Source organism: Aspergillus brasiliensis, assembly GCF_001889945.1.
Source record: "Aspergillus brasiliensis CBS 101740 unplaced genomic scaffold ASPBRscaffold_5, whole genome shotgun sequence".
NCBI lineage: Eukaryota > Fungi > Ascomycota > Eurotiomycetes > Eurotiales > Aspergillaceae > Aspergillus > Aspergillus brasiliensis.
The window spans coordinates 1,482,485-1,507,902 of record NW_027137446.1 but is presented as its reverse complement, the minus strand read 5'-3'; the positions used below and the strand labels follow the sequence as shown (position 1 = coordinate 1,507,902).

At 50.4% G+C, this 25,418-nt stretch overlaps 8 protein-coding genes across 8 annotated transcripts; 3 read left to right on the top strand and 5 right to left on the bottom strand.

Annotated features, from left to right (window-relative positions):
* Nucleotides 1–398: 398 nt before the first annotated feature.
* Nucleotides 399–2,451, bottom strand: ASPBRDRAFT_42553 (uncharacterized protein). Its single transcript, XM_067624825.1, has 4 exons — nt 2,233–2,451; nt 1,590–2,171; nt 1,302–1,531; nt 399–1,246 (listed from the first exon to the last, which is right to left on the bottom strand). Exons 1-4 carry the CDS (start codon nt 2,321–2,323, stop codon nt 524–526), a joined length of 1,626 nt encoding a protein of 541 aa, XP_067480066.1. The 5' UTR covers nt 2,324–2,451; the 3' UTR covers nt 399–523.
* Nucleotides 2,452–2,884: 433 nt separating this feature from the next.
* Nucleotides 2,885–5,120, top strand: ASPBRDRAFT_123473 (putative nucleoporin Nsp1; the record flags this gene model as incomplete). The annotated part of the gene is made up of 3 exons (XM_067617603.1): nt 2,885–4,647; nt 4,720–4,843; nt 4,914–5,120. The coding sequence occupies 3 exons, from the start codon at nt 2,885–2,887 to the stop codon at nt 5,118–5,120; spliced, it is 2,094 nt and encodes a 697-aa protein (XP_067480065.1).
* A 449-nt stretch (nt 5,121–5,569) lies between these two features.
* Nucleotides 5,570–6,495, bottom strand: ASPBRDRAFT_554932 (uncharacterized protein). The gene is made up of 5 exons (XM_067627396.1): nt 6,476–6,495; nt 6,116–6,399; nt 5,945–6,010; nt 5,813–5,878; nt 5,570–5,713 (listed from the first exon to the last, which is right to left on the bottom strand). Exons 2-5 carry the CDS (start codon nt 6,259–6,261, stop codon nt 5,674–5,676), a joined length of 318 nt encoding a protein of 105 aa, XP_067480064.1. The 5' UTR covers nt 6,262–6,399; nt 6,476–6,495; the 3' UTR covers nt 5,570–5,673.
* A 2,825-nt stretch (nt 6,496–9,320) lies between these two features.
* artA (14-3-3 adaptor artA) lies at nt 9,321–10,346 on the top strand (the record flags this gene model as incomplete). The annotated part of the gene is made up of 5 exons (XM_067617640.1): nt 9,321–9,381; nt 9,453–9,759; nt 9,823–10,064; nt 10,121–10,191; nt 10,245–10,346. The coding sequence occupies 5 exons, from the start codon at nt 9,321–9,323 to the stop codon at nt 10,344–10,346; spliced, it is 783 nt and encodes a 260-aa protein (XP_067480063.1).
* A 3,550-nt stretch (nt 10,347–13,896) lies between these two features.
* Nucleotides 13,897–14,730, bottom strand: ASPBRDRAFT_554844 (short coiled-coil protein). The gene is made up of 2 exons (XM_067627394.1): nt 14,302–14,730; nt 13,897–14,186 (listed from the first exon to the last, which is right to left on the bottom strand). The coding sequence occupies exons 1-2, from the start codon at nt 14,619–14,621 to the stop codon at nt 14,000–14,002; spliced, it is 507 nt and encodes a 168-aa protein (XP_067480062.1). The 5' UTR covers nt 14,622–14,730; the 3' UTR covers nt 13,897–13,999.
* Nucleotides 14,731–15,467, top strand: ASPBRDRAFT_554851 (uncharacterized protein). The gene has a single exon (XM_067627395.1). The coding sequence runs from the start codon at nt 14,840–14,842 to the stop codon at nt 15,320–15,322; it is 483 nt and encodes a 160-aa protein (XP_067480061.1). The 5' UTR covers nt 14,731–14,839; the 3' UTR covers nt 15,323–15,467.
* A 4,472-nt stretch (nt 15,468–19,939) lies between these two features.
* ASPBRDRAFT_54605 (uncharacterized protein) lies at nt 19,940–21,362 on the bottom strand (the record flags this gene model as incomplete). Its single annotated transcript, XM_067627261.1, has 7 exons — nt 19,940–19,968; nt 20,102–20,186; nt 20,298–20,383; nt 20,553–20,704; nt 20,823–20,937; nt 21,054–21,149; nt 21,239–21,362. The coding sequence occupies 7 exons, from the start codon at nt 21,360–21,362 to the stop codon at nt 19,940–19,942; spliced, it is 687 nt and encodes a 228-aa protein (XP_067480060.1).
* A 2,013-nt stretch (nt 21,363–23,375) lies between these two features.
* ASPBRDRAFT_123910 (putative glycosyl hydrolase) lies at nt 23,376–25,235 on the bottom strand (the record flags this gene model as incomplete). Its single annotated transcript, XM_067617646.1, has 1 exon — nt 23,376–25,235. The coding sequence occupies one exon, from the start codon at nt 25,233–25,235 to the stop codon at nt 23,376–23,378; it is 1,860 nt and encodes a 619-aa protein (XP_067480059.1).
* Nucleotides 25,236–25,418: the final 183 nt, after the last annotated feature.

Here is a 25,418-nt window from a genome sequence, read left to right as displayed (position 1 = left end):
ACAAAGTTAGAGGTTTTTTAAAGCAGTATTGGTTGATATATAAAAGAATTAAAAAGGCATCTTTTATATGGGATAGTAGGATGGCCCGCCCAACCGTGTGGCCCGTCCGACCGTTGTTTACGTTAGTGAGATATTCTACTGCTTGAATACTACTACTACTACTACTACTGACCCATTGTTTGCTTCTGGAAAATTACACAAGTGACCACTGGCAGCACTAGTGCCGCGACAGCAGAATTAAAATTATACTAATAGTAACGAAGTAGTTGTAGATACTCAAATAATATCGAATTGATGGCTACTACTTACTTGCTATTACAAGCACAAGCGAACTACTAAATAAAATGTATGCAACCCTTGCTAGTATATGTAGGGGGGAAAATAACAAAGAAGTAGATGGTGAAAGTAACATATGTATAATCATTAAATTAATAGTCATATTTATATCGATCTATCAACATCTCATCACAAGACATCACATCACACATCATCACAATAACAGACGGTTATCATGTCTACCAACTCACTTCCGAACTCGCCTAGCATGACTGACCAAATTCTCTATCACGCCTTCAAACGCCTCCTTTTCACTGACGAGTCCGTCCAATCGTTTCAACCAGTACTCTAGTACCGAGCTTGCACGTAACGTTGCCGACTCAAGTTCCTGCACATGTCCGCGAAGTTCTCCGTCTGTTAGGCCGTGCAGAGCTGCATCGGTGGTTGCGCACAAGCGGTGTACGGCCGGGAGATCCAATTCGGGTGGCGGGGAGGGTTCTCGCCGGCGAGAGGTTCGGGTTCGAGATTGTTGGTTGGGGCCTGGGCTGCCGGGGCCACTTTGTGTGCTGTCGCGCTTGGCTGCTAGGCTTTGGGAGCGGGAGTGTGCGGTTGGTGGGGTGGAGGAGCGACGCGTGTCGTCGAGGTTGATAGAGGGGAGAATGAGTTTCTTCTGCTTGGAAGCTGGGAGGATCTCGTCTAGGTCGACGGGCACACCAAGTGAGACTAGGAAAAGCCGCCGGATGCGGGATTTCACCCAATTTTGGGGCTGGAGTGGGGGAGGGGCCACTAGTTGAGACCAGAGGGAGAGGGAGCGCTCAGTGCTGAAGATGGCGGTGGGGTTGGGGATTGGGTCGAGGGGCTGCAGGCTGACGGTGTCTTTGGTGCTGGGGAAGAGGCGGTCGAGGGAGTCGGAGAGGGTGGTGTGAAGGTCTGCAAGGGAGGGAATGGCGTCAAGGTCGAGTAGAGGGGGCTGGAATCAAAGTTTAGCATGTCTTATGAATGTTGGTGTTTGGTGGTTTGCGCACGACTGAAGGGGGTGTGGGAGGCTGCGAGGGCTGTATTTCTGCTGGTTCGTCCTCGACAGCCTCCATAGGCTCTTGGAAGCCATCGTCGAAGTCGTCAAAGTCTCCAAAGTCGTCATCTTCTTGCTCCTCGGCAAAATCGTCGAACTCGTCTGCTCCGGCCGTATCAACGGCTGCTGCGTCGTTTACTGACGATTCTCGGCTGGTGTGACTTCGATGGCTTGCAGGCGAATCTGAATTGGTCAATCGTCCCTGAAACTTATGTCGTAATTCAACCGAAATCCGGCTTACCTGGTGTATCGGGGATGGTCTCGGTATGGTCTGGCTCCGGATCAATCGGTTTTGGTTGGTGAGCAACAGGACCTTCTTCTTCGACATTGTCCTCGTTGGATTCCACGCGCGAAAGCAGAGTCTCGGGAACAGGTGTGTCGGCCGCACTGGCCTCGAAGGACCCCGGTACAGGAGACGGATCATCTGAATCCGACGCCTTCTTCACTACATCGGGTACCGCGTCTGCCCTTCTTTTCTCATAAGCTGGGGTGCCGGGAATATCGCCATGACTGGGCTGATCTAAGTCGACTTTCTCAACCACTGTCCGCGGGATTGATGTCGGAGTTACAGGCCGTTCGCCGCTAGCTGAAGCACTTCTGCTGCGTGAACCCTCCGGGATAACTTCAATTTGGTCGGGAACAGCATCCTGGTCCCTGATTTCATACGCGGCGGTCCCAGGCACCTCCCCATGCGAGGGTTCCTCGTCGACCTTCTCCACACGGGTTAAGGGGATAGGGGAAGCGCGGCCGGACGGCGGGTGGGATTCAGGGCGTTGGTGGCCCTCGCTGGCGTCTGAAAAATGTTCGTCATCACTGTTCGTAGCTGTAAAAGAAATATTAATTCCGGAGCCATTGGATGCCCAGTGCTAGACTGTGCTGCTTACCAGAATCCTGAGCCCCCGGGTCTTCCAACTCCACGCTCTTCCTCGGGGGCTCCAAGTATGGACTAGACGGACGGGAAATCCGTTCGGACATTAGGAGCAATCAATATTGGGAATTGTAGATCATGCAGACAAGAACGCAGAGGCTCGTGAGAGAGTCTGAGTCCCGAAAAGCCAGGGGAGAATGGATATGAAACGGGGGGACGATGCTGTCCTTCTGATCGTCGGGTTCGACGTGAGTCTCGAACGTGGCCTGAGGCACCCGAAGGCTCAGGCGACATCATCTGAGGCACCAAGGCACTCAGGCATCAAGATAGTCTGCCACAGTACATATATTTAATGCCTGAGGCGTAAAGCCTTGCCGCCTGCCGCGACAAGCGCGGCCCAGCAAAGAAGATCAATCAACCTCCAATTCATAGTTCAGGACATCCACTGTCGATTGTCTCTGCCTGTGTTTGGACAAGCACGGCGCGATTTTTACGCTCAGGCCGAATTGAAGTTCCTGTCTTCATAGGGCACCTCATCCCCGGGCGCAGTAAGTGTTGGTTCGCTTTCACTTTCAGCTCATCTCAAACCCGTTCCGACTGACTGTTTTGTCTTTTTTTCCCACCTCCAGGGCAGCCCTGTTAATCCCTGTTGTTACCCACTCAACACCATGTCCAACCTCTTTTCTTTCGATTCGGCCCCTGGCGGCGCGAATAAGGGAGGTCTTTTCGGATCTGGTGCCACGAACTCTGGCTCGAGCGCTGGCTCCGGCACGCTCTTTGGAAACATCGGAGCTCCGACGAGCGGCACTTCTTCTCCTTCTTTGTTCGGGAGCGCAGCTGGCAGTGGAACTGGAGCAGGCACTGGTACTTCGTCGCCTTTCAGTTTCGGAACTCAGAGCAAGCCTGGAGCCACCGGTCAGACACCGTTGTTCGGCAACGCATCACAGACTCCCAACAAGTCGACCGAAGCTGGTAGCTCGGGACAGACAGCTACGAGCGGACTGTTTGGAAATGCCCCAAAGCCTGCAGGGGGCCTCTTTGGCAACGCTACTTCTACACCCGGTCAAACAGGGGGCTCTTTGTTCGGCAATGCCTCGTCCACAACGCCCGCCGGTCCTCCTCCGCAGGGCGCGACTGGACAGACACAGACGCTCTTTGGACAGGGAGCACAAAAGCCTGGCGGTCTCTTCGGAAACGCGAATTCGGCCACCTCGACTACCTCAACCACCTCATCGGCTGCCCCGTCGTCTACTACCGCTACAGCCCCCGCTACCACTACCCCGTCGCTGTTCGGAAACGCCAACACAAACACCACAACTTCTACCTCCAATACTACGCAACAGCCAGCAACTGGAGGTCTTTTCGGTGGGCCGAACACAGCGCAGAAACCTCTCTTTGGTACGAATCCGGCACCTTCAACGGGGAACAGCCTGTTCGGAAACGCCAAACCGGCGGCAACGAGCGCCAACGACAGCACTCCAAACACCCTCTTTGGAAAGGCACCGGGGGCACCATCAACGACGACAACCCCGGCAGCAGGAGCAGGAGCTGGTGCGCAAGCATCTTCTCTCTTCAAAGCTCCATCAGCTGGAGCTGATGCCACCAAGCCAGTCTTCCCCTCTCTGGGAACTCCGTCCTCGACCCCTCAAACCTCTACAACTCCAGCTGCATCGTCTGCCGCGCCACAGACTTCCTCTCTCTTCCCAGCCCTAGGTGGAGCATCCTCGTCCGCGACTCCCTCCTCGACACCCGCCCCCAGTGGAGGTTTGTTCGGTGGTGCACTCGGTGGCGCTAAGTCTACGGCAACAACCGCTCCAGCCACTACAGCTACCGCAGCTCCCGCGACGCAGCCCGCGGCAGCCACCGGCGGCCTCTTCGGTAAGCCCGCGGGCACTACCCCCTCTACACAGCCAGCTAGCACTGCTGCTGGAGCCTCCTCTGCCACGACGGCTGGGGACAAGCCCTCCCTGACCGCTACCTCGGGCGCCACTTCTTCAGCGACCACCGGCACAGCAGGCGCAACTGGCACAACCACCGCCACTGGCGGCCTTGGTCTCGGTGCATCCACTGCCGGGCCGACTCCTCCCGCGCAGTCCCGCCTGAAGAACAAGACTATGGATGAGATCATCACCCGGTGGGCGACGGACTTGACCAAGTACCAGAAGGACTTCCGCGAGCAAGCAGAGAAGGTAGCAGAATGGGATCGGATGCTGGTTGAGAACGGCACCAAGGTACAGAAACTGTACGGCAGCACGGTGGACGCTGAGCGCGCGACTCAAGAAGTGGAGCGTCAGCTGGCGTCCGTTGAGGGTCAGCAGGAAGAGCTCAGCTCGTGGCTCGACCGGTACGAGCGTGAAGTGGACGAGATGATTTCCAAGCAAGTCGGACCTGGCGAAACTCTCCAGGGACCTGACCAGGAGCGTGAACGGACGTACGTTACTTGCCCATAAAAAACATCTCTACTTTTGTTTTGCTATGATACTAACAGGGAAAACAAAAACAGATACAAAATGGCTGAGAAGCTCTCGGAGCGCCTGGACGAGATGGGCAAGGATCTGACCAGCATGATTGAAGAAGTCAACGGCGCGTCCTCGACCCTCAGCAAGACGAACAAAGCTGACGAGCCGGTACGTTTCCCCTTTCCCCTTGGAGACCGTATAATTTGTATGCTTGTGCTAATGTATACGTGATGAATAGATCTCGCAAATCGTCCGCATCCTCAACTCCCACCTTGCACAATTGCAAGTCATCGACCAAGGCACCACCGAGCTCCAGGCCAAGGTTGACGCCGCACAGAAGGCCGGCCAGTCCCTTTCTTCGCGGTTCGGGTATGGTCTGGGCAGCTCCACTATGGGCGGTAGTGCCGCGGATGATTTCTACCGCTCTTATATGGGACGTCGGTAGTTGAGTTGAAGATATGAAGACGAAGAAGAGGTGTGGATTGTTTTTCTGTAAACAACGGTACGGGTTGGTTTTCTAAACAAGGATTGGTTGTTCTCTTTTCAACTTCTTATTCTTTTTCTACTGTTGTTGTTGTTGTTGTTTCATGCTGCTGCTACTACTGGAGTCTCTTGCAATGCAATGAAATACAATGAAATGGAATGGGAATAATGATAATCGCCATGAATGTATGTTTGTGGATATTTCGGCTATGCTGTGTAATGTATTGTAGAAATGTAGAGGAGAGGAGAGAGAGAGAGAGAGAGAGAGAGAGAGAGAGATTACATGTTTGCGTATGTAAGTAGACATGTATTATGTATTCATGCTAACAGCATATAGAAAGCTCTGATCTGACTGGTTGATCCGATTCGATTCGAATTTCGCTCCGCATTCCTCGATAATAGTAGAGTAAGGCTATGTTAGGTAGATAGGTAGGTAGGTAGCGATCATCACATCATCCATATGATAGGAACACACAAGAAAAGGGAAGAGTAGAGTAGAGTAGAGGATAGATTATCTAGTTCTGCTCGCCACCCTGGTTCTTGGTGAAATCGTCACTGTTTCATAGCATATAGCCCGTTAGCCATCCAACCCCAGCAACAAACAGATACCATACAGAAGGAAAGGGTAGGTAATAGGTAGGTAGTAAGACGTACATGTGCTTATCCAGCTCATCAAGGTGCTTGCGCTGCTCATTGAGCTTGGCCTTCAGGGCACGGAGCCTATACCATGTTAGCTTCTCCCTTCCTCTTTTCTTCTTCTTGTTGTGGTGGGATAGGTATACGCACTTCTCCATCTCCTTCTCACGAACATACAGGGCCTCCTGAGCGGCTTCGCGCTTGACGAACGAGTCACTGTTTCAAATTCAGCTAGGTTAGTCCACTGATGATGATGATGATGTCATATGCTGTTCTAGTAGATAATGATATGAAGTAAGTGGATAGAAGGTATGAACGTACGCATGCTGAGAACCGCCCGGCCGGGGAGCACCGGTATCGCCAGCACCCATTCTGGGAGCGAGAGCAGAGAAGGAACGAGTAGCAGTGGTAGTGGTAGTGGAGGTGAGGAGGCGGGAAGAGGACTTGGTGATGGATTGACGGAACATGGTTGTTATGGTTGTGGTTATGCTTTTGCTGTGATGGATGATAAGGTAGGTAAAGTAGGTTACGGATGAAAGGTCAGGTGGTTTGACAGATTCGTTAGATGGATGGAACGTTCAATGAGAGGGAGAATGAGGTACAGGCTAAGAGAGTAAGACTGTCAGGTACTTAAGTGGAAGTCAAGTCATTAATGCAACCGGGTTGGCAGGCTGAGATTACCTAAGGTGTCGAGACCGGGCGCGGATGACGTCGATGTTGGTTGCCGGGTGGGATCATGGAGGGCGATCATGTGATGAACAGGACAAGAATGGGTGGGTGAGTCAGCGGGTGGTCCTTGTCTAGGTCAGGTGAGTGTCAAGTGACGGGATGGGATGGTGCCTAACTAACTTAGTACGGAGTAAGTTATGGTTATGGGGGCGGTGTTGGGATGTTGAGATGGAAACTTGACAAGCTACGCATTATTGTTGATCCATCCATGGTTATGGTTGCTCGTTACTCTATCTACTGAGTAGAAGAGCAAAGAGTGCTGCTCCCAGATGGTAACAAAATGAGCATTCCTACGTACTCTGTAAATAGTCGCAAGATCCCTGAATGACGATGATGATGCGCGGACGCGGATTATAGGATCGCCTCCTAATAAATAGTGCAGCGCCATCATCACACAGTACTAATATTCCCCGAGGTTCCAGAAGGAATCCCTGACCCAGTTCAATCAATTCATCAATCAATAATCACTAATTAGACTCCTGGAACTAGAAGGCTAGAAGCAGATTAATAGATAGATAGATAGAGTGGCCCCGAGCGTCATCCGATGGCTAACGACTTCTGGTCTTGACCCCCCCCTTCCAATTAATGATCCGCTGCCAATCCATCTGGTTCGGCGATGGTCTGGGATCTCAGTTGGTGGGCGGGACGATTGGCGGAGGTGAAATAGGGATGACGCTGGGAGGGCCCACCGAACCACACAAAGCCAGACCCGACAGGATGAGGAGAGAACGGCGAGAGAGAGAGAGAGAGAGTCTGGCTGAGAAAGAGATGGGCGTCAAGACTTGGAGTTCAGGAGACCAATCTCATTTCTTAGGTTGGATTGAATGGTTAGGGATGGACCAGTTGAGAATCTATCTATCTACTACTATCTACCAATACCATTTATTGTATGCCTTGAGAATCTTCCTTTTCTTTCTATCTACATTCTCAAGGTATGCCATTGGATGGGGTGGCATCATAGAAGACAGCCATGATGTGCAGTAAGTTGTAGTTAGTTGGGTCTACGTAGCTCCCAGACAAGGCACTGAAGGCAGGCCAGAAGAATGACCGCCGGGATTCTTTCGGGTTCTCTGCGTCTCTACCCCGTGAAAGGTGTGTCTTGTCTCCCTCCACCCCCCGTCACAGAGGAGGAAACCCACTGGGAGAGGGTCAATAATTACTGTGGTTTCTTGGTATTATTAGTAGCAATAATCGTCAGTAGTAGAATTAGTCGGGGCCGGAATCGGGGAATGATGGTGTGTAAGACCGACTCCATCATGGGCTGGCCATTTGGGTTACCTGTCTTGAGTTAGGAAAGTATGGGGGAGGGCACATAGTATGATTAGTAGGGAGAATTGGAGTAAAGACCAGAAAGAGAGAAATAGAGGAGATGATGATGATAATGATGATGATGATGCTGCTGCTGCTGCTGCTGAGGATTCCTGGCCAGTGACCGCCAACTCTCTGTGTCTGTCTGTCTGTCTGTCTCCTTTCTGGCCGACTCCCACCCCCTTCCGGCTGGCTGGCCATTAATTCCCAATTCCACTTTCCCTCTCCCTCTCTCTCTTCCTCCTTCTCCTCCTTCTCTCTCTCTCTCTTCCCCTCTTTCCCGCCTAACTAACTTCTCTCCAACTACTGCTGTCTCTCATCCTTTCTCTCTCTCTCTCTCCTGCTACTTTTACTGCCACATTCTCTCCTCGGTCATTCTGACTAAACTCATCTCTCGTCTCTTTTCTATCTCCTCTTGGTCCGTACTTTACCCTTTTCCGAATCCCCGTCTCCTTCTCTGCCTCTCCCATCCACATCCACTTGTTCCCCCCCTCCCCCTGCTTAAGTCATACTACTCCCACTCCCTCCCTCCCCCCCATTCCTTAAATTAAAAAAGGAAAACAAAAAGACCAGGACTCGACCACGCCTAAATCTTCCACCCCCCCAAATTTGTTCCTCCGTCCAACTTAACTCTCCTTCAATTCCCTCTAACCTCTCTCTTTTCCTTGTCAGACTATAGAATACATCTTTTCCTATCTGTTGCTTCATCTCAGGTAAGCCTCTTTCTCTTCATTTCCCTTGCCGTGTCATTTCCCCTCCCCTTCCGCGTACCAGACAATTCCAATGCCCATCCCCTCCTTTCAGCGTCGTCCGCCGCTTTCCCCCCCTCCTTTTCTGGCCGCGATCCCGATCGCAAATGGCGGGGTGTTGGCGGCTGGAGGCTCTGCACGTCCAGGACTTTATTCCGGACATGGGTACGCGCGCTGAATGGCCGAGTCTGGCTGGAGAGGTAAGAGAGGTTGCGAGGAGGGATCCTCGTTCCCTCTCCCCTCCATGGCCGCCCGTCTAGAACTGCGCTCTGGCACGCAACGCCGCAGGCAGTCCACGGCTAGCTGAGTGGAGGATCCGGCTGAATCACCACCCGCTGTTACCAAGCCTCGCCCGATCGTCGCAATGCATCCTGGTCTTGGGGGGTTGCGAGATGATTAGGGGTCATGATGGCTGGGGGGAAGACGACTTAATATTTTCTTCTTTCTTCCTTCAAGCCGCCCTCATGATGCTGGGAGACCTGATACGTATGACGGGGATTTCCCGATAAATCAGGGAAGAGGAGGGGAGGCGTTATCGCTTTCGTGTTCCTTGCACCACTTGACTTCACAGCCTCACTTTTGCCCTGTGACTCCCTGCCCCTCGCTTCTCTGCACTATCGATTCTTGTCTACTGTGGCGCTTTCTCCCCCAGTCGCCCGCTCTCTATATCCGGAAATCTATTTATTCGCAAATCTCGCCCACTAACATCGTCTCTTCTCTCATCCAGATAATCTTTCACAATGGGTCACGAAGATGCTGTCTACCTCGCCAAGCTCGCCGAGCAGGCTGAGCGCTACGAAGGTGCGTCATTCTCCTTCTTTCCGACCGCTCAACTTCGCGGCCTACTAACATGGCCGCTTGGTTACCCACAGAAATGGTCGAGAACATGAAGGTCGTTGCCTCCGCCGATGTAGAGCTCACCGTCGAGGAGCGGAATCTCCTGTCTGTCGCCTACAAGAACGTCATCGGTGCCCGTCGTGCGTCCTGGAGAATCGTTACCTCCATCGAACAAAAAGAAGAGTCCAAGGGCAACGAGTCCCAGGTCTCCCTCATCAAGGAGTACCGTCAGAAGATCGAGGCTGAGCTGGCCAAGATCTGCGATGATATCCTCGAGGTTCTCGACAAGCACCTGATCCCCTCTGCCCAGAGCGGCGAGTCCAAGGTCTTCTACCACAAGATGTGCGTTGTCCCACTCGATGCGATCGCGATTCATGACTGACCGTGTTTCTTCTCGTCTCTTAGGAAGGGTGACTACCACCGTTACCTTGCTGAGTTCGCCGTCGGCGACCGCCGCAAGGGTGCCGCCGATGCTTCCCTCGAGGCCTACAAGGCCGCCACTGAGGTTGCTCAGACCGACCTTGCTCCCACCCACCCCATCCGTCTCGGTCTCGCCCTGAACTTCTCCGTCTTCTACTACGAGATCCTCAACTCCCCCGACCAGGCTTGCCACCTGGCCAAGCTCGCTTTCGACGATGCTATTGCTGGTACGTGTGGAGGCTAGTGCTGGGACCATTAAGCGCGAGGCTAACGGACATTGCAGAGCTCGACACCCTGAGCGAGGAGAGCTACAAGGACTCCACCCTGATCATGCAGCTCCTCAGAGACAACCTGGTAAGTTGATGCGGTCGCACTTGGTGTTTATGGACCGTGCTAACTGTTGGTAGACTCTGTGGACCTCGTCCGAGGCCGAGCCCGCCGCTGAGGCGAGCGCCCCCGCCGAGAAGAAGGATGAGGCCCCCGCTGAGGGCGAGAAGCCCGCCGAGTAAATCAAATAAAGATGACGAAGGACTCGCGTTCGGACTTGGATAGGGTCGGCCGGCCGACAATCTGGATCTCAGACTCAGAAGGCCTGGGGTCGGAAGAGGGATGATGAAGCCATTGCGCGCTTTGGGGTTCGTTTTCTATCCGGCGAGCCCGGACGGGGATGGGGCCTTGTTGGCCAATTCACTGGCTGACAAGGTCATGAACTTTGGAGTCATGCTTTTGGATCTCTCGCCGCCTTCTTCGTCCCTGCTGGCCTTTTGGTGGCTTCATTTGATGCCGCCAGTGGTCTCGGTCTGGTCTCTATGTCCTCCGATTTTCGCGGGGCTTCCTTTCATATCTTTATGATTTCGATTTTTGCCTATTGTCGCAATTCCCCCCCTTAAAGAATACCTTTCCCTTGCCATCCACCCGCACTTCCACACTAGTCAGTCAATCCCCACCAGGACATTTGACTCTTGTTTCCCGAACTCTCTTGGTTTTACCCACCTTGTGCCACGTACGGCGTTTGTTTGTCGCCTTAGCTGAGTTTAGATCTAAAGCCCGGCAGTGGCTAAAGAAATTTGAAATTTATGATCAAAGCAGTAGACAGGTTGCTGTCAATTCTCCCAATACAGCAAGAGAATGAGGTATGAAAGTTCCGAAAGTACGGGGTAAAAAACCAAACAACGAACCAAACCCCGGTCTGTGAACCCATTCTATGAATAAACCAACATGCATGCATGCATTCATTCATTTATCCCTCGCGGATACTCCGGACTCCCCCTTCTGGGAGCACTGTATACTGTATTCTGTATTTATTACTCGGGATTCCGTCCTTATTGCATACAACGCACATTGCATACATGCATACCATCCATCCATCCATCCAACCACTTTGAATCCCTCGACCAAAAAGTACTGTGCAGTATGCAATATGCAGAATGCAGCATTGTAGAGTTTTCCGTTTTCCTTCCTTTCCCCTTCGTTTTGACTCTAGAAAGCTAGTCTAGTAGGATCTGGTCTAGTCTATAGTAGTAGTAGCAACTATAGATCACATCTTAAGTTTCCTTATAAATTATGCATGTATGTATGTATGGAACTAAGTTTATTATAGATTGGATTGCTTATGTACGTACTTTAATCCTGGTAACTAGTTAGTTGGCTAGGTAAGTCATACATTGATCCTTTACTTGGCGTGAAGTTTTAGGTGCGAGCTATGTAAGGTAAGGTAGATGGACTAACTATGGAGTGTGGTGATTTAGATCACTGGTAGCTAATCAATAGTACAGGTATATGACTTGCTCGAGTTTTGTAGAATCTAGTTTTTAAGTTGAGTTTCAATCAATAACATACTTCTATACCTTAGACTAGTCGTAGTGGTGGTGTGGTGGTAGACTTACACAAATGAATGAGGATAGAAGAGTATAATGTATGTACGTATTCTTTGGTTTCAACTTAAGAGATCCCTGGATTTATACTATGTACTGGAGTACTATAGTTATTAGGATAGTAGGATGATCGCTTTGTGTGTTGGTGACGAGGTAGGTAGTTGCTCTTGGTCTAGAATAGGTCCCAATTAAGTCCAACTAAGTATGTATCTACTCTATATTTTGCGCATCATCTTTCATGTTAAAATATTTTGGGGATATACAGTTAGATTAGGTTTACTCTGTACATGATTATCATGGTATTGAAGTGTACTTATTAAATTGTAAACAATGCTTAGAACTTTACTCGGTCATGAGTATTCTGATGATGATGATGATGACGATGAAGTACCTTGCTGCGCACCGTTACTACTAACTAATCAAGGTCAATGAGTAAGGGCATGAGAGAATGTATGAATGTATTATGTATATTCGTACTTATTTATCATCTTTAAGGTAAATTTCACGATTGACCAACTTGGGAAAACGGCGTCTAGAAAAGTACGATGGTAAATAGCTAGATCCCGATCTAGTATACATCGTATTTACTCACTCCGTACTTTATGAAATTATACTACTAACAAGGGAAGTGGGGAGGGAGGATTGATCCTTGATCAATACCGCCTTAAGGAAGGGGAAGGGATGGTATAAACAGACAAACGTACGATACGACTATTTCAGTATGTGATGGAAGGTCCCAGTTGACAGGTATGAAACGGGAGTTTGTCAGTTATAATTTCTGGTTTGATGAAAGGACTTTTAGTGTGGGTGGGTAAGGTGTAGGGATCACCCCATTGACGTGTCGAGCTGTCAACTGTCAAGGGAAGCAAAAATGCGGTGTGATAACTTAGCAGGAATGGAGACTACAAACTGCCTGCTCCAGACATCGGACAGAGTCCAGTATACTTCATACTCCGTAGTCGTCGCAACATACGTACATCGGTCTACTACATCAAACCACTACTGCTACAGGACGAATTTCGACAATTTTGTATCTTATTTAATGTATCAACCGCTCGCTTCTGGGTATGTAAGCAAATGTCTTCAGAGCCAAACGAAAATCAAACCAAGTCGAATCTGAATCGTCAGTCCGGGACGATTCCAATATACAAGTTGATGGGCAAAGAGGCGATTGGGAAATGGGCGGGAAGAGGACGGGGGGAAGGGGAAAGGGTGAGATTGGGGATTGAGGAGAGGCGGCGATGACACAGGATGGGGAGAGGATGAGGATGATGTAAACCACATGAAGATTGGCTGCTCCGTGAAAATGCTTTCCCGCCTTTTTGCAGACCTTTGCAAACAAATGCGCCCAGTGCGGTTCCAAATATCAGAAAGAGATGAAATGAACACAACAAGTCTAAGTAAACGGTTCCCAGTCAAGTGTCCCAACGCCGCGCGTGCTATGCCAATACACAAAGCCTCCGGTATGATATGACAGATAGGAAAGGAAGAATAGACGGCATAAGAGAAAAAAGAGAAAAGAGAAAGAAAAAGGGAAAAGGAAAAAGGTTAAAAAACAGAATATGAACAGAAGAAAGGTAAGACCAGAGCACAGAAGAGTATGTCTGAGTCGTGCACCGGATCGCTGCCAAGACGGTAGGCGTCGATCAAATTCCCTGGTAACCCCCGGCATGTGTGGATGATGTCACGACCGCAGCAGCCTCTGCGAATTCCCAACCACACGCGGAGCGCATTGACGTGGGCGACCGTAGCGCGAAGTGAAAAAAAGAATCCAGGGTCGTCGGGTAGCAATTTCGGGGTGAAGGTAATGGGGCTGTTCATTGTGATCAACCGCCATGTCCCAGTTGCACGATCCAAGTCCGTCCAGTAGAGTGAAGAAACGAATCGAATGAAAGGGATCAATTTGCGAAAGTTCACACCTCGGGGATTCAGCGTTGCACAAGGTTCCACCTGATGAAGCCGCAGATGTCATTTCGGAATCCCAAACACGGGTCAGTAAGTCCAAGCGGATCTTCGCGCGCATGAATCGTGTCGGATTGCTGCTCAAGCATGCGCAGCAGCCAAGAGCGTCCCATTCCGACATATGTGAGACACCTGCATTATGTTGCGAAGAAGGATGCCATTCACCAAATCCGAAAATTCATGTAGTGAATGAGAGACATGAAGGTCATCGCATAGAAGGGTTTGAAGTTTCGTAGATTTGATCTTATCGTTCGCTTTCTCCAGGGCAGCGAATTCCCGACCGGTTATCTGTATCGAACAGCCGGGATGATGATACGGCGCCGGAGCTATTTCTGCGACTTTCTGACCTTGGTGCTACTCCTTGTCATTTCGCTCTTGGTCATGTTGCGGGTTAAATCACCGATGTAGTCCTGAAGGAACCGGTTTTCGCTTTCGAGCTTATCGTGGTCGGATTTGACGGCTTCGATACGTTCGGCGAGCGCCTGGAGGGAAGACTGGAGAGCCTTGGCTTGTCTGCCGTGAACACGTAACACATTAGCATCGCTGCTGCTTCTTCTTTTCCCCCCTTTTCTTGTCTCTGGCTATACTTGGCCAGAGGTTTCGGGGAATTGTTGTTGCGACTACTCACTCTTGTAATGTTTGCCTGGCTTCCTTGCCCAGTCGCTCCAGATCAGCCGAGTTGCGTCGAGGACTCATGGCGCGCGCGTCGTCAGGGGGGAATTCTTCTTCTTCGATTTCGATTTCAGGATGATCCCGTGGCACTAGTATCGAGGCACTCGGTTTCCGACTGGCCATACGAGGTCTCTCTGAGCGTCCTCTACGTTCTGTCTCGGCGTCGGAGATGGAGGATGACGATGAGAGGGAAGACATGTGTGAACGACCGTTGTCGTTGGGCTGGGGCAGGGTAGGCACAGGAGAAGAACCGTGCACATCTGCTGTTGACGCCATGGTTTTTTCAGACTCTGGTGGTGGCGCCGGTGGTTGAATTTAGGAGTTTCTGTGGTTGAGGATGGCTTGGAAGCGAATAGGAAAAAGTCTCGGGGCGGTCGCTGAGGCAGGCTTTCCACGGTCGAGGGGTAACGGAATAGAACTACTCCCGCAATAATGTTGTTCAAACACAGCAATTGAATGTCTTCTTCACAGCTGGGCTGTGACTACCTCTAGCGATGACTTCAGATGGGAAGATCTGCGTTGTCGCTGGAGGTAGCTGGTGTAAGAGCGAAAGGTGGGTTTGTTTCCCAGGGCGGCTGTTCGTCGAGGATTCTCGGGCCGGAAAAAGTAAAAAAGGGGAGGGACAACGAAAACAGCTGGAAACAAGCAAACAGATTCCGGCTGCCAGGGAGGTAGAGATCCCAAGGGAAAAGATCAGATCAGATCACGACGAGAGGGAGGCAGAGTTGAGAAATGAAGTCGGTCAAAGGGGAGAGCGACTTGGGGGAGGGGACCAGAGCGACAAGCCGTGGTCCGGGTTAAGCGAACTGAAAGTCGGGGGGGGGGAGGGTAGGCGGCGAGAGAGGGAGGGAGGTGAAGAGAAAAGACGACCACCACTTTTTTCAGGACAAAGCAATTCAAGGTATGTACCTGAAGTGATTGCCAGCTATATTCGCCTTTGTTCCTTTTCTGGGGAAAGGCAAGTCTATAGGAATTAAGGATTAGGGATTAATCCAAGGTTGTCGAACCTGGGTTTGAGGAAAGTTCGTTGGGCAGTCCGAAAACGGGCGGACTAAAAACTTGGACACGGGGGGAAGAGGGAGGTGGGTTTTTGGTGCTGATTTGGGTTGGGTTCGGTGGTGGTTAGTGCAGTAGTGCTGCGAGTGGGAAGGAATAATAATGCTGCTGGTGATTGCTTGATGAGCCGACAAGGTGTGGGTGGGTGGGTGGTTGTGTGTAGTGTAGTGTAGTGTAGTGTGTACTTGTCACAATCACACTTCCTCGCAGTCACGTAAGATAAATTGAAGTCGAAGGAAAAAAGGGGGGGTGTGTTGAATTCTTGGTCAAGAAAAGCCCAGCGAGAGTCGGGGAGGAAGGGAAGTGGAGAGGAGAGGTTTGTAAGGAAAGGGAGGAGGAGAACAAGAGATCCGACGGACAGGACAGGAGAGAGGAGAGGAGAGGAGAGGAGAAAGAGGAGCAAAGCCAGTAGCTTAAAAAAAATTGAATGACCCAGCAAGATGAGTAAAAAGAGAGGTATGAACGCGTAGAGGAGATTGAGAACGTCGAGGAAGTCGCTGTAAGTAGGAATAGTTCGTCGCAATAATAATCCTTGAAAGAAATAATAATAAATAATAATAAATTATCGTGGTCAGTTTTGCAAGTAAAAAGAGCAGCAGCAGCAGCAGCAAAGCAAGTTAAGCAGGAGTGCAGCAGCAGCGGCAGATCTGGTATGTAATAGGAATACTCCCGAGTAGGTAATAATGGGGAATTTATCGTGAAAAGACGCAAAAAGGAACCACTCTTTTGCTGCGGTTGATATCCGTAACTTACTCCGACTGCCACTTACATACTCTGCCACCACGATTAACTAACTAACTACGTACTTACTCACTAGTAGCTAACGACTGACTTGCCTTCCTGACCTTACTATCTAGCTAGATTCAGAGGAGCGCCGTGACTGATGGACCACGTACCTAGTACTAAAAACCAGCTACCACGGAGTACTTCATCCAGCAAAGCAGTAGCTAGCTTGGCCATGAAGTCGCAGTGGGTATAACAGTCAGATACCACACGCAGTATTGTCATGCTGGAAATGGACACTAATCCACCACAATTTATGTGACAATTAGAGCTGGTCGCGGGGCTAATCACAGCCCTGCCTCGAGTGAATTAGGCAGGTAGCAGGGGGAAGCCGGTAACATACCGATTCCCATAATTACCCTGAGGGTACATGCCTGCTGTACTTTTGGGCAGGAAATTCACCCGAATTTGGTATGGGAGGTACAAACAGAGTACGGAGTGCTACCTAGGTGGGCTCGGTCTTACCCAATTGGGGATTAGCGGCACCACACTAAGAGTGGGAAGACTCGTGGCCGCCACTGGAATGATTATCACCGTATTCCTGGGTACGGGGGGAGGCAAGAAATGTAAAAAAAGAGAGGCGGAAAAAAAAAAAGAGACAAGACAGACAGTACAGACAGGAAAGACACTGACGCTAAGAAAAGAAAAGCAGAAAAGCGAGATATGAGACACATGAATAGAGTAACAAAGTCCAATCTCATTGAGACAACTATCCAACTACTAAACAAATACGACATCATAACACCTCACTACTACGTAAACAGCGACTAAAAAAGAACAAAAAAGAGGCAGACATCTCAGTCTTACAGTTTCTCTCTCTCCCTCTCCCTCACTCTCTCTGGTCAGAAAAGCCGCCGGATGATGTTTCGGTGAAAGGACTCCGTTCGGACTGGCGTCCCGTGGTTGGTGGGCGCCGCTGCCCTTTTAGGGGTTCGTCCTGTTCCTTTCTCAGCAGTGGTTCGGTTAGTGACTGTCGGACCCAGCAATTCACGCCCCTTGGTTCGCCGCTGCCCTTCTTAGCGGGAACCCAAATCCCCTGAAGGGGGCCACCCATCACCGCCAACGAGGTGTCGCTCTCGGAGGAATGGCGATGATCCTCATCATCCACCGCTAGTAGTATGACGATGATCCATGGCAATGATGTAGAGGCATGATGCTGCTGAGGTTGGATGGCCCTTTTACAATGTGATTATTTTTTTCTCCCTCCCCCTTCCCTTCTTGTTGTTGTTATTGTTGCCACGGATCAATCATCACTTGCCAACATTAGTAGGACGGCTCACCTTTTCCACTTTCCCACCCCCTTCCCTTGGGTGAAAGTCACAAATTTTTACATTGCTCCATGCGAAGCGACCCTTTCATTTATTTCTCCATTCCTCTTTAGCTCCTTCTAACAATTGCCGAGGCGGCGGCGGATCATTAAGCCACCAAAAGGGCATAGGAGTGTATCAGTACGTCAAATGGGGCGATGGTAGTCAGTCAGTCGGACCTAGTCAAAACGTTTCTCACCAAGTCTTCAGGGGAGGTCATGCAACGTCGATCGAGCCATCGGATTCGTGGCTTTGCCTCCATCGCCGCAAGACCGGGTCAGGATCAATATCGGAATGCTTCACTCGACCTTTCTCTCATCGTGCCTCCCGCTATCCTGACTAGTGCCGCTGATAATGCACCTAAGCGGTGCTACAACCGGAGGCATCTTTCCCCCCTCAGTTACAACCAAAAGTCTTGCAATTGCCATCACTAGTCCTTTTTGTCTGCCGTAGACGAGTTTCTAAAAAAGCACATCTATCGCCCACCTGCAGCAATAGAAAGAAATGATGCATCTGTACGGAGGAGTTGTACTTTGTGCTTGAATTGATTATGTACCGTCCTTTTGGACCCAACCCCCCCCAATCTGGTAGTGGAGGTGGGCTGGCGTACTTTTCCTTCTCTGGTCGGATTTTAAGCTCCACCACAAAGAAGTCAACGGCTTGGGGCAGGACGATCCATTCCCGCGGGTTCGACACACCTTCTGACGGATCATGGCTGGGAGCGAGCGAGTGGGAGCGAACAGCCAAAGCAGAACCAGGAAAGGATGTGCAGGCTGTCGATCCATCTCTTCCCCATCGCGCTTCGGGAACATGTGTCCATAGGAATATCGAATCACAGGGTTGATAATGTGACGAAAGTGATTCAGATTTTCCCTTTTCCCCCCTGGGCTGTATGGGGTACCCCGTACGGCGCCTTCTTAACATAAGACTACTAACTGGCAGGAGCCATGTATGCATTCATTCACCTACCGCGCGACAGGGATGGGTTGGTTTTCGTTCATTGCTATTCGTCCGTGCAAGGAGATTCAGTGGGCAAGTGTGAGTTTAAATTCTCCAGCCTTGCTAGGATAGGACGAAGGAAGCTTTCCGATGGTCGTGCGATGAAACTAAAGAATAATAATAATAACGATAATGGTAATAAAATAACGATACGCGATCCGAGATGGTGGGAATTAAACCTCAATAGAAGAATTTGCCCGACCATGGGTGAAGCTTCGGGGAAGACGCGCGCAAAATTTTCTTTCGCAGCTTAAAGGTCTTTGCGCGCGCGCTGAGACCGTCGCCGCTCACCGTGGTTCATCCTCGGGCCAACCTTCAACTATGACGGATGATAACGTCATAAAAGTCAGTCTCATTGGACCTATCTGTTGCCATTGCTCGTCTTGTTTGATAATTGAAATTCTGGGGCATGTCTCTCCTTGTCCACCCCCTTTGGACGGATGGTACTTTCACTTCCCCGTGCTGCAATGTACCTGACTGGCTGAATGCAAGGCTCAGCCCCGGAAGCTCTGACAAAGTACGGAGAAGTCGGGCGCTATCAGCACCAAGACACACAGGTCCCATCGATCTGATGGATGCAACTGAAACAGGTCAACGTCACGGGCGGAGCAACTAGTAGTTATCTCGTAGGTTCTATCAAAGAACCGCCAGCGCCGAACAGATCGCATCTCAGCTCGACCGCTAGTACAATCGTGGCGAATTTGCAGCAAGGCGCTGCAGTTGCATACATGAGCCCCAACGGACGATGTCCGGAACGTTCCCCGGCGGCTACATTAGTTGCGCTGGGTCGGCGAAAATATTGCAAAGGCGGTATTCCGCGTCCTACTGGACGAGAAGCTCAACTCGAAGATTGGTAGCTTGGTACGCTATACCGCGGAGCTACTCCTCGCTCCTCGCTAGACGCGTCTTTTCCCTATGAATCCGGTTATCAACACGAGGTCGAGCAGACCTGCAGGATGAGCCCCCAACCGCACTTGAGCAGCAAGTGAGCGAGCTCCGTTTTCGATGGAGGGGATGCATTCACCGGGGGAGCGTTGAACAACAGGGTGCAAAACTAGCCAGTGGAAAGCGTTCCTTGACCCCCGCATCAGTGCATGCAGTCGCGCTCCCCACCCAGCAAAGAGCGCGCGCGCGAGAGAGAGCTTGTGACCGGATGGGACCACGGCCGAACCCTTTTCATTCCTCTCTCTCCCTTTGGGTCCTGAGATTTTGACAGTTGTCCACTGCCCGATGAGGATTGGGATTCTTCCGCCGTATGAAGGTGGAGGCACACTGAGGAGGCTTAACATGGAATCGGCAGTCGATTCAGGTAGATAGGCACGTCAGTCCGACAGACCAGTACAGGGAAATGCACCTAAGTTAAAGCCAAGCCCAGTCAGTCAGAGTTAGTGACTGTGTATACACTATACAGTAGTGGAGTAGCCTAAGGGAGGGGGGAAGCCCGTGACCTCATAGTGGACAAGCAAGCAGGCACCCAACTTCACTGAAGCAGCTTCTCATCCTCTGGCAGTTCCTGGAAGCGACAGACGAGAAGGAGAGAAGCGAGGATTCCCCGAAATAATACCATACATACAGAGAAAGAATACCAATGATACGAGGACGTAAGGGTACCATGACCGGGCGGCCGCGTGACTGCCTTCTTGCTCCACTCGCCATTCCATGGTTGACAACCAGCATTATTATTCTTAGTTCCTGCCTACTACCCGCTACCACTCACTATCATCTACGGTCTACCTACCCTACCTGTCTATCCATTTGTCGCGCTCCCTTTTCCTTCACAGTTCACACACAACTATGTAAATATCACATACCACGTCCCCACGACAGTCCCAACGGGAACCACTCTGTCCGTGCTGTCTTCGAAAGTCAGACACCTGGCTATTTCCCACCCCCCTCCGTCCAGTGTCCACTTTCCGGGCGAGCTCCAATGAGCCCAGTGAAGGCCAATGCCATCCCGGCGAGTGACGATAAAGAACTGCCGATCTGGGATCGGCTAGTGGCTGAGGGGATTCTCCGCTAATAAGGACACTGGCGAGTACTAAGACTCCCAGCAAGCACCAACAGTCATGATGCCAACCCGAATTCGGCTCTTCCTGGCTTGATGTCTTTACCCGATCATTTGATGCTGAGGCACGATGATGAAGGATCATCGCGACCCTGACACTTAGCCCTCCGGCTCCATACCTGCTGAGATGTTGTTCAAGCATCAATGCTCTCAGAGGAAATTAACACTAGGAGACCTGTCCGATTATCCCTCGAGTATCCACTCTCCACAGACAGAGAGCACAGAGGACGACCTGTCCAGCAATACCACATTCCATCCATCCACCACCTTACACAGTACACCTCGTCCAAGCCACCGATCGTCTTGCACAAAGAGAGCGAGAGCGAGAGTGAGAGAGAGTGTGTGAGAGAGAGACACCTGATAACATAGACTCGAGCTGCCGCTCACCCCCCTTCTACCCAACCCAATCAATAGCCAACGCAGCCATCAGAAACGGTCAGCCAGGAAACGCGCGCCCCCTTAAACCCATCCGGCAGGTCCATAACATCCTCCTGCTACTGACCAGGGTCGTCTGCCCATGGAACATTCTTCCCCTCCTTATCGTATGGTCGGCAAGGCGCAGGCACCCTGCCCCCGTGGTTAGAGAATTATGTACTGATTATAGGAGTATGTAGTTCCACCTAGTGCTTCCAGAATAAATTAAATCATTCCTCCTAGAACCTTGGGTGTCCACCACCATCAACCAGGGGAAGGATAGGGGGGGCACAAGGTCAATGCGTTTGCGTAGTGGCTTTCCCTTTTTCTTTTCCTTTCCCTCTTCCACCCGTTTCCCTCCCCCTCCTTCATCTCTGGTAAGTAGATACCCATTCATTCATTTCAACCTATTATGGGGCCTGAGTATCCACGGGTCCTTTAATACAGCTTACTATAGTATGGGTTCGCATACTTCGCTAATGAGTTTAAATAACTATGGCTGCTACTACTAACAACTACGTAGTTAGAGATGTGGATTACTAATATGCTAGAAGGTTGACCTGTTTGTGTTTGATATTGAAAAGGTGTAGTGCGTAGTTTATCCTACCCATTGGATAGTCAGACAGGCATCTATACAGTATACATTGACTTTGCAGGGCCTTTAGCTGAAGTGCGTGGAGAGTAGACTACGTCGCAGATATCCTGCCTAGTATTAGGGAAGAATCCGAGTCATATGTCAAATGAATAGAGGGCTAATTAACTAGCCTTCTAATCACTCATTTAAGCAATGTTTCCTAAGTGGTAACCAACATAACAAATATCTGACATACATACTACGAACTTGTCACATAGTTAGTTAGGTGTGTTTGGATTTCATTCCAGCTTACATCACCTTCATCAGCTCGCTAACTACTTAGCTAGTCAGTTACACAGTAAACAAACACATGACCCAGCTCAGCTCATCTCATCATATCACGTTACCTAGTTACTGACTTGCTGCAATTACTCAAGTTACTCCGTCAATAGTCATAGTAACTACCTATCTACTAGTTGCAGTGTAGAAGAAGAAAAATAATGAATGAGGCTGTCTGGTGATATCATCATCTATCCTTACTAACTAGCTAATCATCTTACATTCCCTTCACTGATAGTTTCACCAGTCATCCAGTCAGTATACATTGCAATGCAACCACACACCTTAGTGGAATCCAAATCGACCCATTTACTTTTAACATCACATTTCCAGATTAAATTGTAATTGAGTAAATAAAGGCAAAGTCCACCAATGACGACATCAACAAAAAGAAAAGAAAAAGAAGGATAATAAAAAAAGAAAAATCAACAAAATACGACCCCAAAGGGATTACTAGAGTAGTTCCTTAATATTCATCTCCAAGAAAGGAAAAAGGAACCAACTTTCAGATCACCTATGAAGTAAGCTAAGCTAAGCACGACAAGCCATTATATCATAGAGTCGGTCAAGGAAAAAAAGTAAAAAGAAAAAAAAAACTGAAACTAAAACCTCACCCACCCCCATTTCTCTCACTCACCCACCAACTAATCAGATAATCAGATAGACAACACATAATAACAACACAACACGGCACGGCACAGGACGGCACAACACACAACCCAAGACAAGACACTCAATAATTTACCCACCGCTCCGCTTACTGTGTTGTCTAAGTAAATAGATAGATATCAAATTAGTTATCCAAGATGGAAAATTGAAAATGACATGGCCACCCCGGGGAAGATCGGGTCGGCGGCCGAAAAAGCACGCGGGACGGCACGGAGGGATTGGGATAGTCCAATCCTGTCCAATTAACAAACGAATGAATTACATACACAATACACGCATACTGTAGTGAGTTAACTTACTGTCGAGGAAGAATATTATCCGCGGGGTTGACTCGAATCGGCAGGTGAGGAAATCCATGAACTGAATTCATCCATTGGGCTGGGTACTTAGTTCATTTTACTTTACTTTACTCATACAAGTAAATGCTGGGCGCGCTTGTTTAGCCGAGCTGGTGGATGGAATCTGGTGATCCCGCCATGTGCGATGATGTTGTTGATGACGATGTCGTGTTCTTTTCCCCGGTTTTTCATTTCCCCGGGTCCAACTAACGCATGCTACGGAGGTTTTATTGCACGGCCATACTGCTGGCTTCGACTTGATGTGGCAAACTTGTTCTGCTGATCACCACATGATGCATGTGTGAATGTCCTGTGTGTATGTACGTAGGCACAAGTATGGCTGCCGCGCCCTACAGATGACGAAGGTAATCGTGCTTCCAAACGCCTGTTCCGGTCCTAGTGGTAGGTATTCCTGAAACTCCTAACATACAATCAACCAAACCCATTGGTACAGCATGTGCGAGGCCGTCGGCCGAATGACCCGGATCATGCAAGAGACGGGGTCGTCTTCCACTGGTACAATGCTCGCAGTACCGCGACACCTCCTGACTGTGTCTCAACAGTGCGTCCGCGACCACGATCGTTGTAGTCATTTGGCGCATAGTCGCGCTCAGTGAAACCCGACCGCTCGGGTGCAGCTCCCCAGCCATGTAGCTGTCGTGTGTTATCTAGTCCCAGCGTCTCGTCGTCCCTGGGACCCTTAGAGTCACGGCTGCGGAGAAGTCCCGTCAACGCCTCCGAGCCCTCAGCCTGCGCCCCATAGTTTTGATAGTCGATCGCCCCCTGCGGCAGCGGACTCACGTCGGTGGCGCTGGTGTTTCCCCACCACTCCCCGATCTTGCCGTCGCCATTCTTGGTCAACAGAGCGGCGTTGGCGTTGTGCTCGATCCAGGGGCGGTATGTTCGGCATCGTGCTTGGTGCCACTCGTATACGTACTGCCAACCGTCTTTCCCGTCACCTGTGCGGTTGGCGCTGGCCAGGAAACGCAATTCCTGCGGCCGGATGTCTCGGCAGAACTCGGCCAAATGATGAAAGAAGATGCCTTTGAAGGTTTGTCCATTTTGGGAGCAGCTCCCGGAAGAGTCGCACGCATCCTCCAACACACCTCCGCGGCCAAGCCCTTCCCACTGCTGACTGCCTTTGTTAGGCCATCCGGTAGCCAAGAGCACATCATTGACCAATCGGTGCCCGTCAAACAAATACTGCTGCAAACCAGTAGCTAACCAAAGTCCCCTTAGCCCGCTAAGTATCACTCCCTGGTTGTATGTATATACCATAGTGTTGAGAACATCACACTTGCGCGTGCCAGGGTCATCGGCGCTCTTCCAACCACTGATGTGGAAGCCGTCACCATAGAGGCCGTTAGGCCCCGTCATGTTTGAGGCATTTAGCCACGAATATCCCTCAATGGCGGCCTGCAGATGCGCTGGGTCGTGAGGATAACCGTCTGACCAGTCCTCATCGTCCAGGGCGGTTTCCATAAAGGGTGAATCAATAAAGTCCCCGGGGAAGTAAAGATACATCCCGATGCTAGCGGCTATGTACAGCTCATTGGTGATGGCATTCTTGTAGGGCGTCAGGTAAGGGCTCCATATCATCCCGCCATTACACAAGGAAACGTCCCAGCCTCCGGACGCGAGTCCATAGAACACACGTGCCCGATGAGCCGCCGGGGACTGAAACTGAGTTCCATGCCAGAGGCGCTTTGTTGTTTCGTTGGGTGAGAAGGGGTCATCGTAATGCAGGTCGCTGTGCAACACTTGGAACTTTATGTTCTCCAGCCAGCCTAAAACGACCCATAACATATCATCGAAGGCCTGGTTTCTTACAGCAAAGGCATCTTCGCCAAAGTAGAATGCTGAGGTTTGATCGAAATAATGGTTAATGAGATTCTCGAATCCCAACGTATACTTTTCGGTTATTTCTTCCGATTGATTGTAACCCCCGGTGGCCTTCACTGAAAGAATGTCCGACAGTACATCTCCCGCAGTAGAAGTCAGTGAGGAGAGGGTAGCGGAGACGTGAGTCCCAAGCACGGCAGCGGTCCAATCGATACTAGTGGGCCAAGTGCCTTGCCAAAGCTCGAAGTAGTCATCCTGCATCACCTTGAGAGCATCCAGCAAATCGTCATAAGTGCGGCTTATCGAGCCGATCGGTTCATCAGGCTTCTCTGGAGTAGGAAGGGGGAACTGCTTGGACGGGGGATCGGATGAATCCTCCAGCGGAATCTGCGCATTTGGAGACAATGGCGCAAGGACGTCCTGCGACCGCAACGCCAGCGCATTGGTCTCAGAGAAGACTGCAAGCAAGCAGAGCAATCTATGAATAACAAGTAACGCACGCATATTGAAGGCTTTCTAGTTGTATGTCCCTCAAACCCGCAGTGAACGACTGGTCTCGTGTTCCTGTCCTGGTAACCAAGGGCAGAGAGGTACCGATAAGCGAGTGTCGAGAATGACTCGAAGTAACAATAAATGAGTATTGACTTTGGACACGCAGAACTCGAGACAGACGCGAGGAGAATGAGA

Coding starts and splice junctions, on each gene's coding strand:
- ASPBRDRAFT_42553 (XM_067624825.1), bottom strand. CDS start 2,323: ATGTCCGAACGGATTTCCCGTCCGTCTAGTCCATACTTGGAGCCCCCG. Junction 2,172..2,232: donor CCCGGGGGCTCAGGATTCTG/GTAAGCAGCACA, acceptor TTTCTTTTACAG/CTACGAACAGTGATGACGAA. Junction 1,247..1,301: donor CTCCCACACCCCCTTCAGTC/GTGCGCAAACCA, acceptor CTTTGATTCCAG/CCCCCTCTACTCGACCTTGA.
- ASPBRDRAFT_554932 (XM_067627396.1), bottom strand. CDS start 6,261: ATGTTCCGTCAATCCATCACCAAGTCCTCTTCCCGCCTCCTCACCTCC. Junction 5,879..5,944: donor CGTGAGAAGGAGATGGAGAA/GTGCGTATACCT, acceptor AACATGGTATAG/GCTCCGTGCCCTGAAGGCCA. Junction 5,714..5,812: donor GATGAGCTGGATAAGCACAT/GTACGTCTTACT, acceptor GCTATGAAACAG/TGACGATTTCACCAAGAACC.
- ASPBRDRAFT_554844 (XM_067627394.1), bottom strand. CDS start 14,621: ATGGCGTCAACAGCAGATGTGCACGGTTCTTCTCCTGTGCCTACCCTG. Junction 14,187..14,301: donor GCCAGGCAAACATTACAAGA/GTGAGTAGTCGC, acceptor TGTTCACGGCAG/ACAAGCCAAGGCTCTCCAGT.
- ASPBRDRAFT_554851 (XM_067627395.1), top strand. CDS start 14,840: ATGACTTCAGATGGGAAGATCTGCGTTGTCGCTGGAGGTAGCTGGTGT.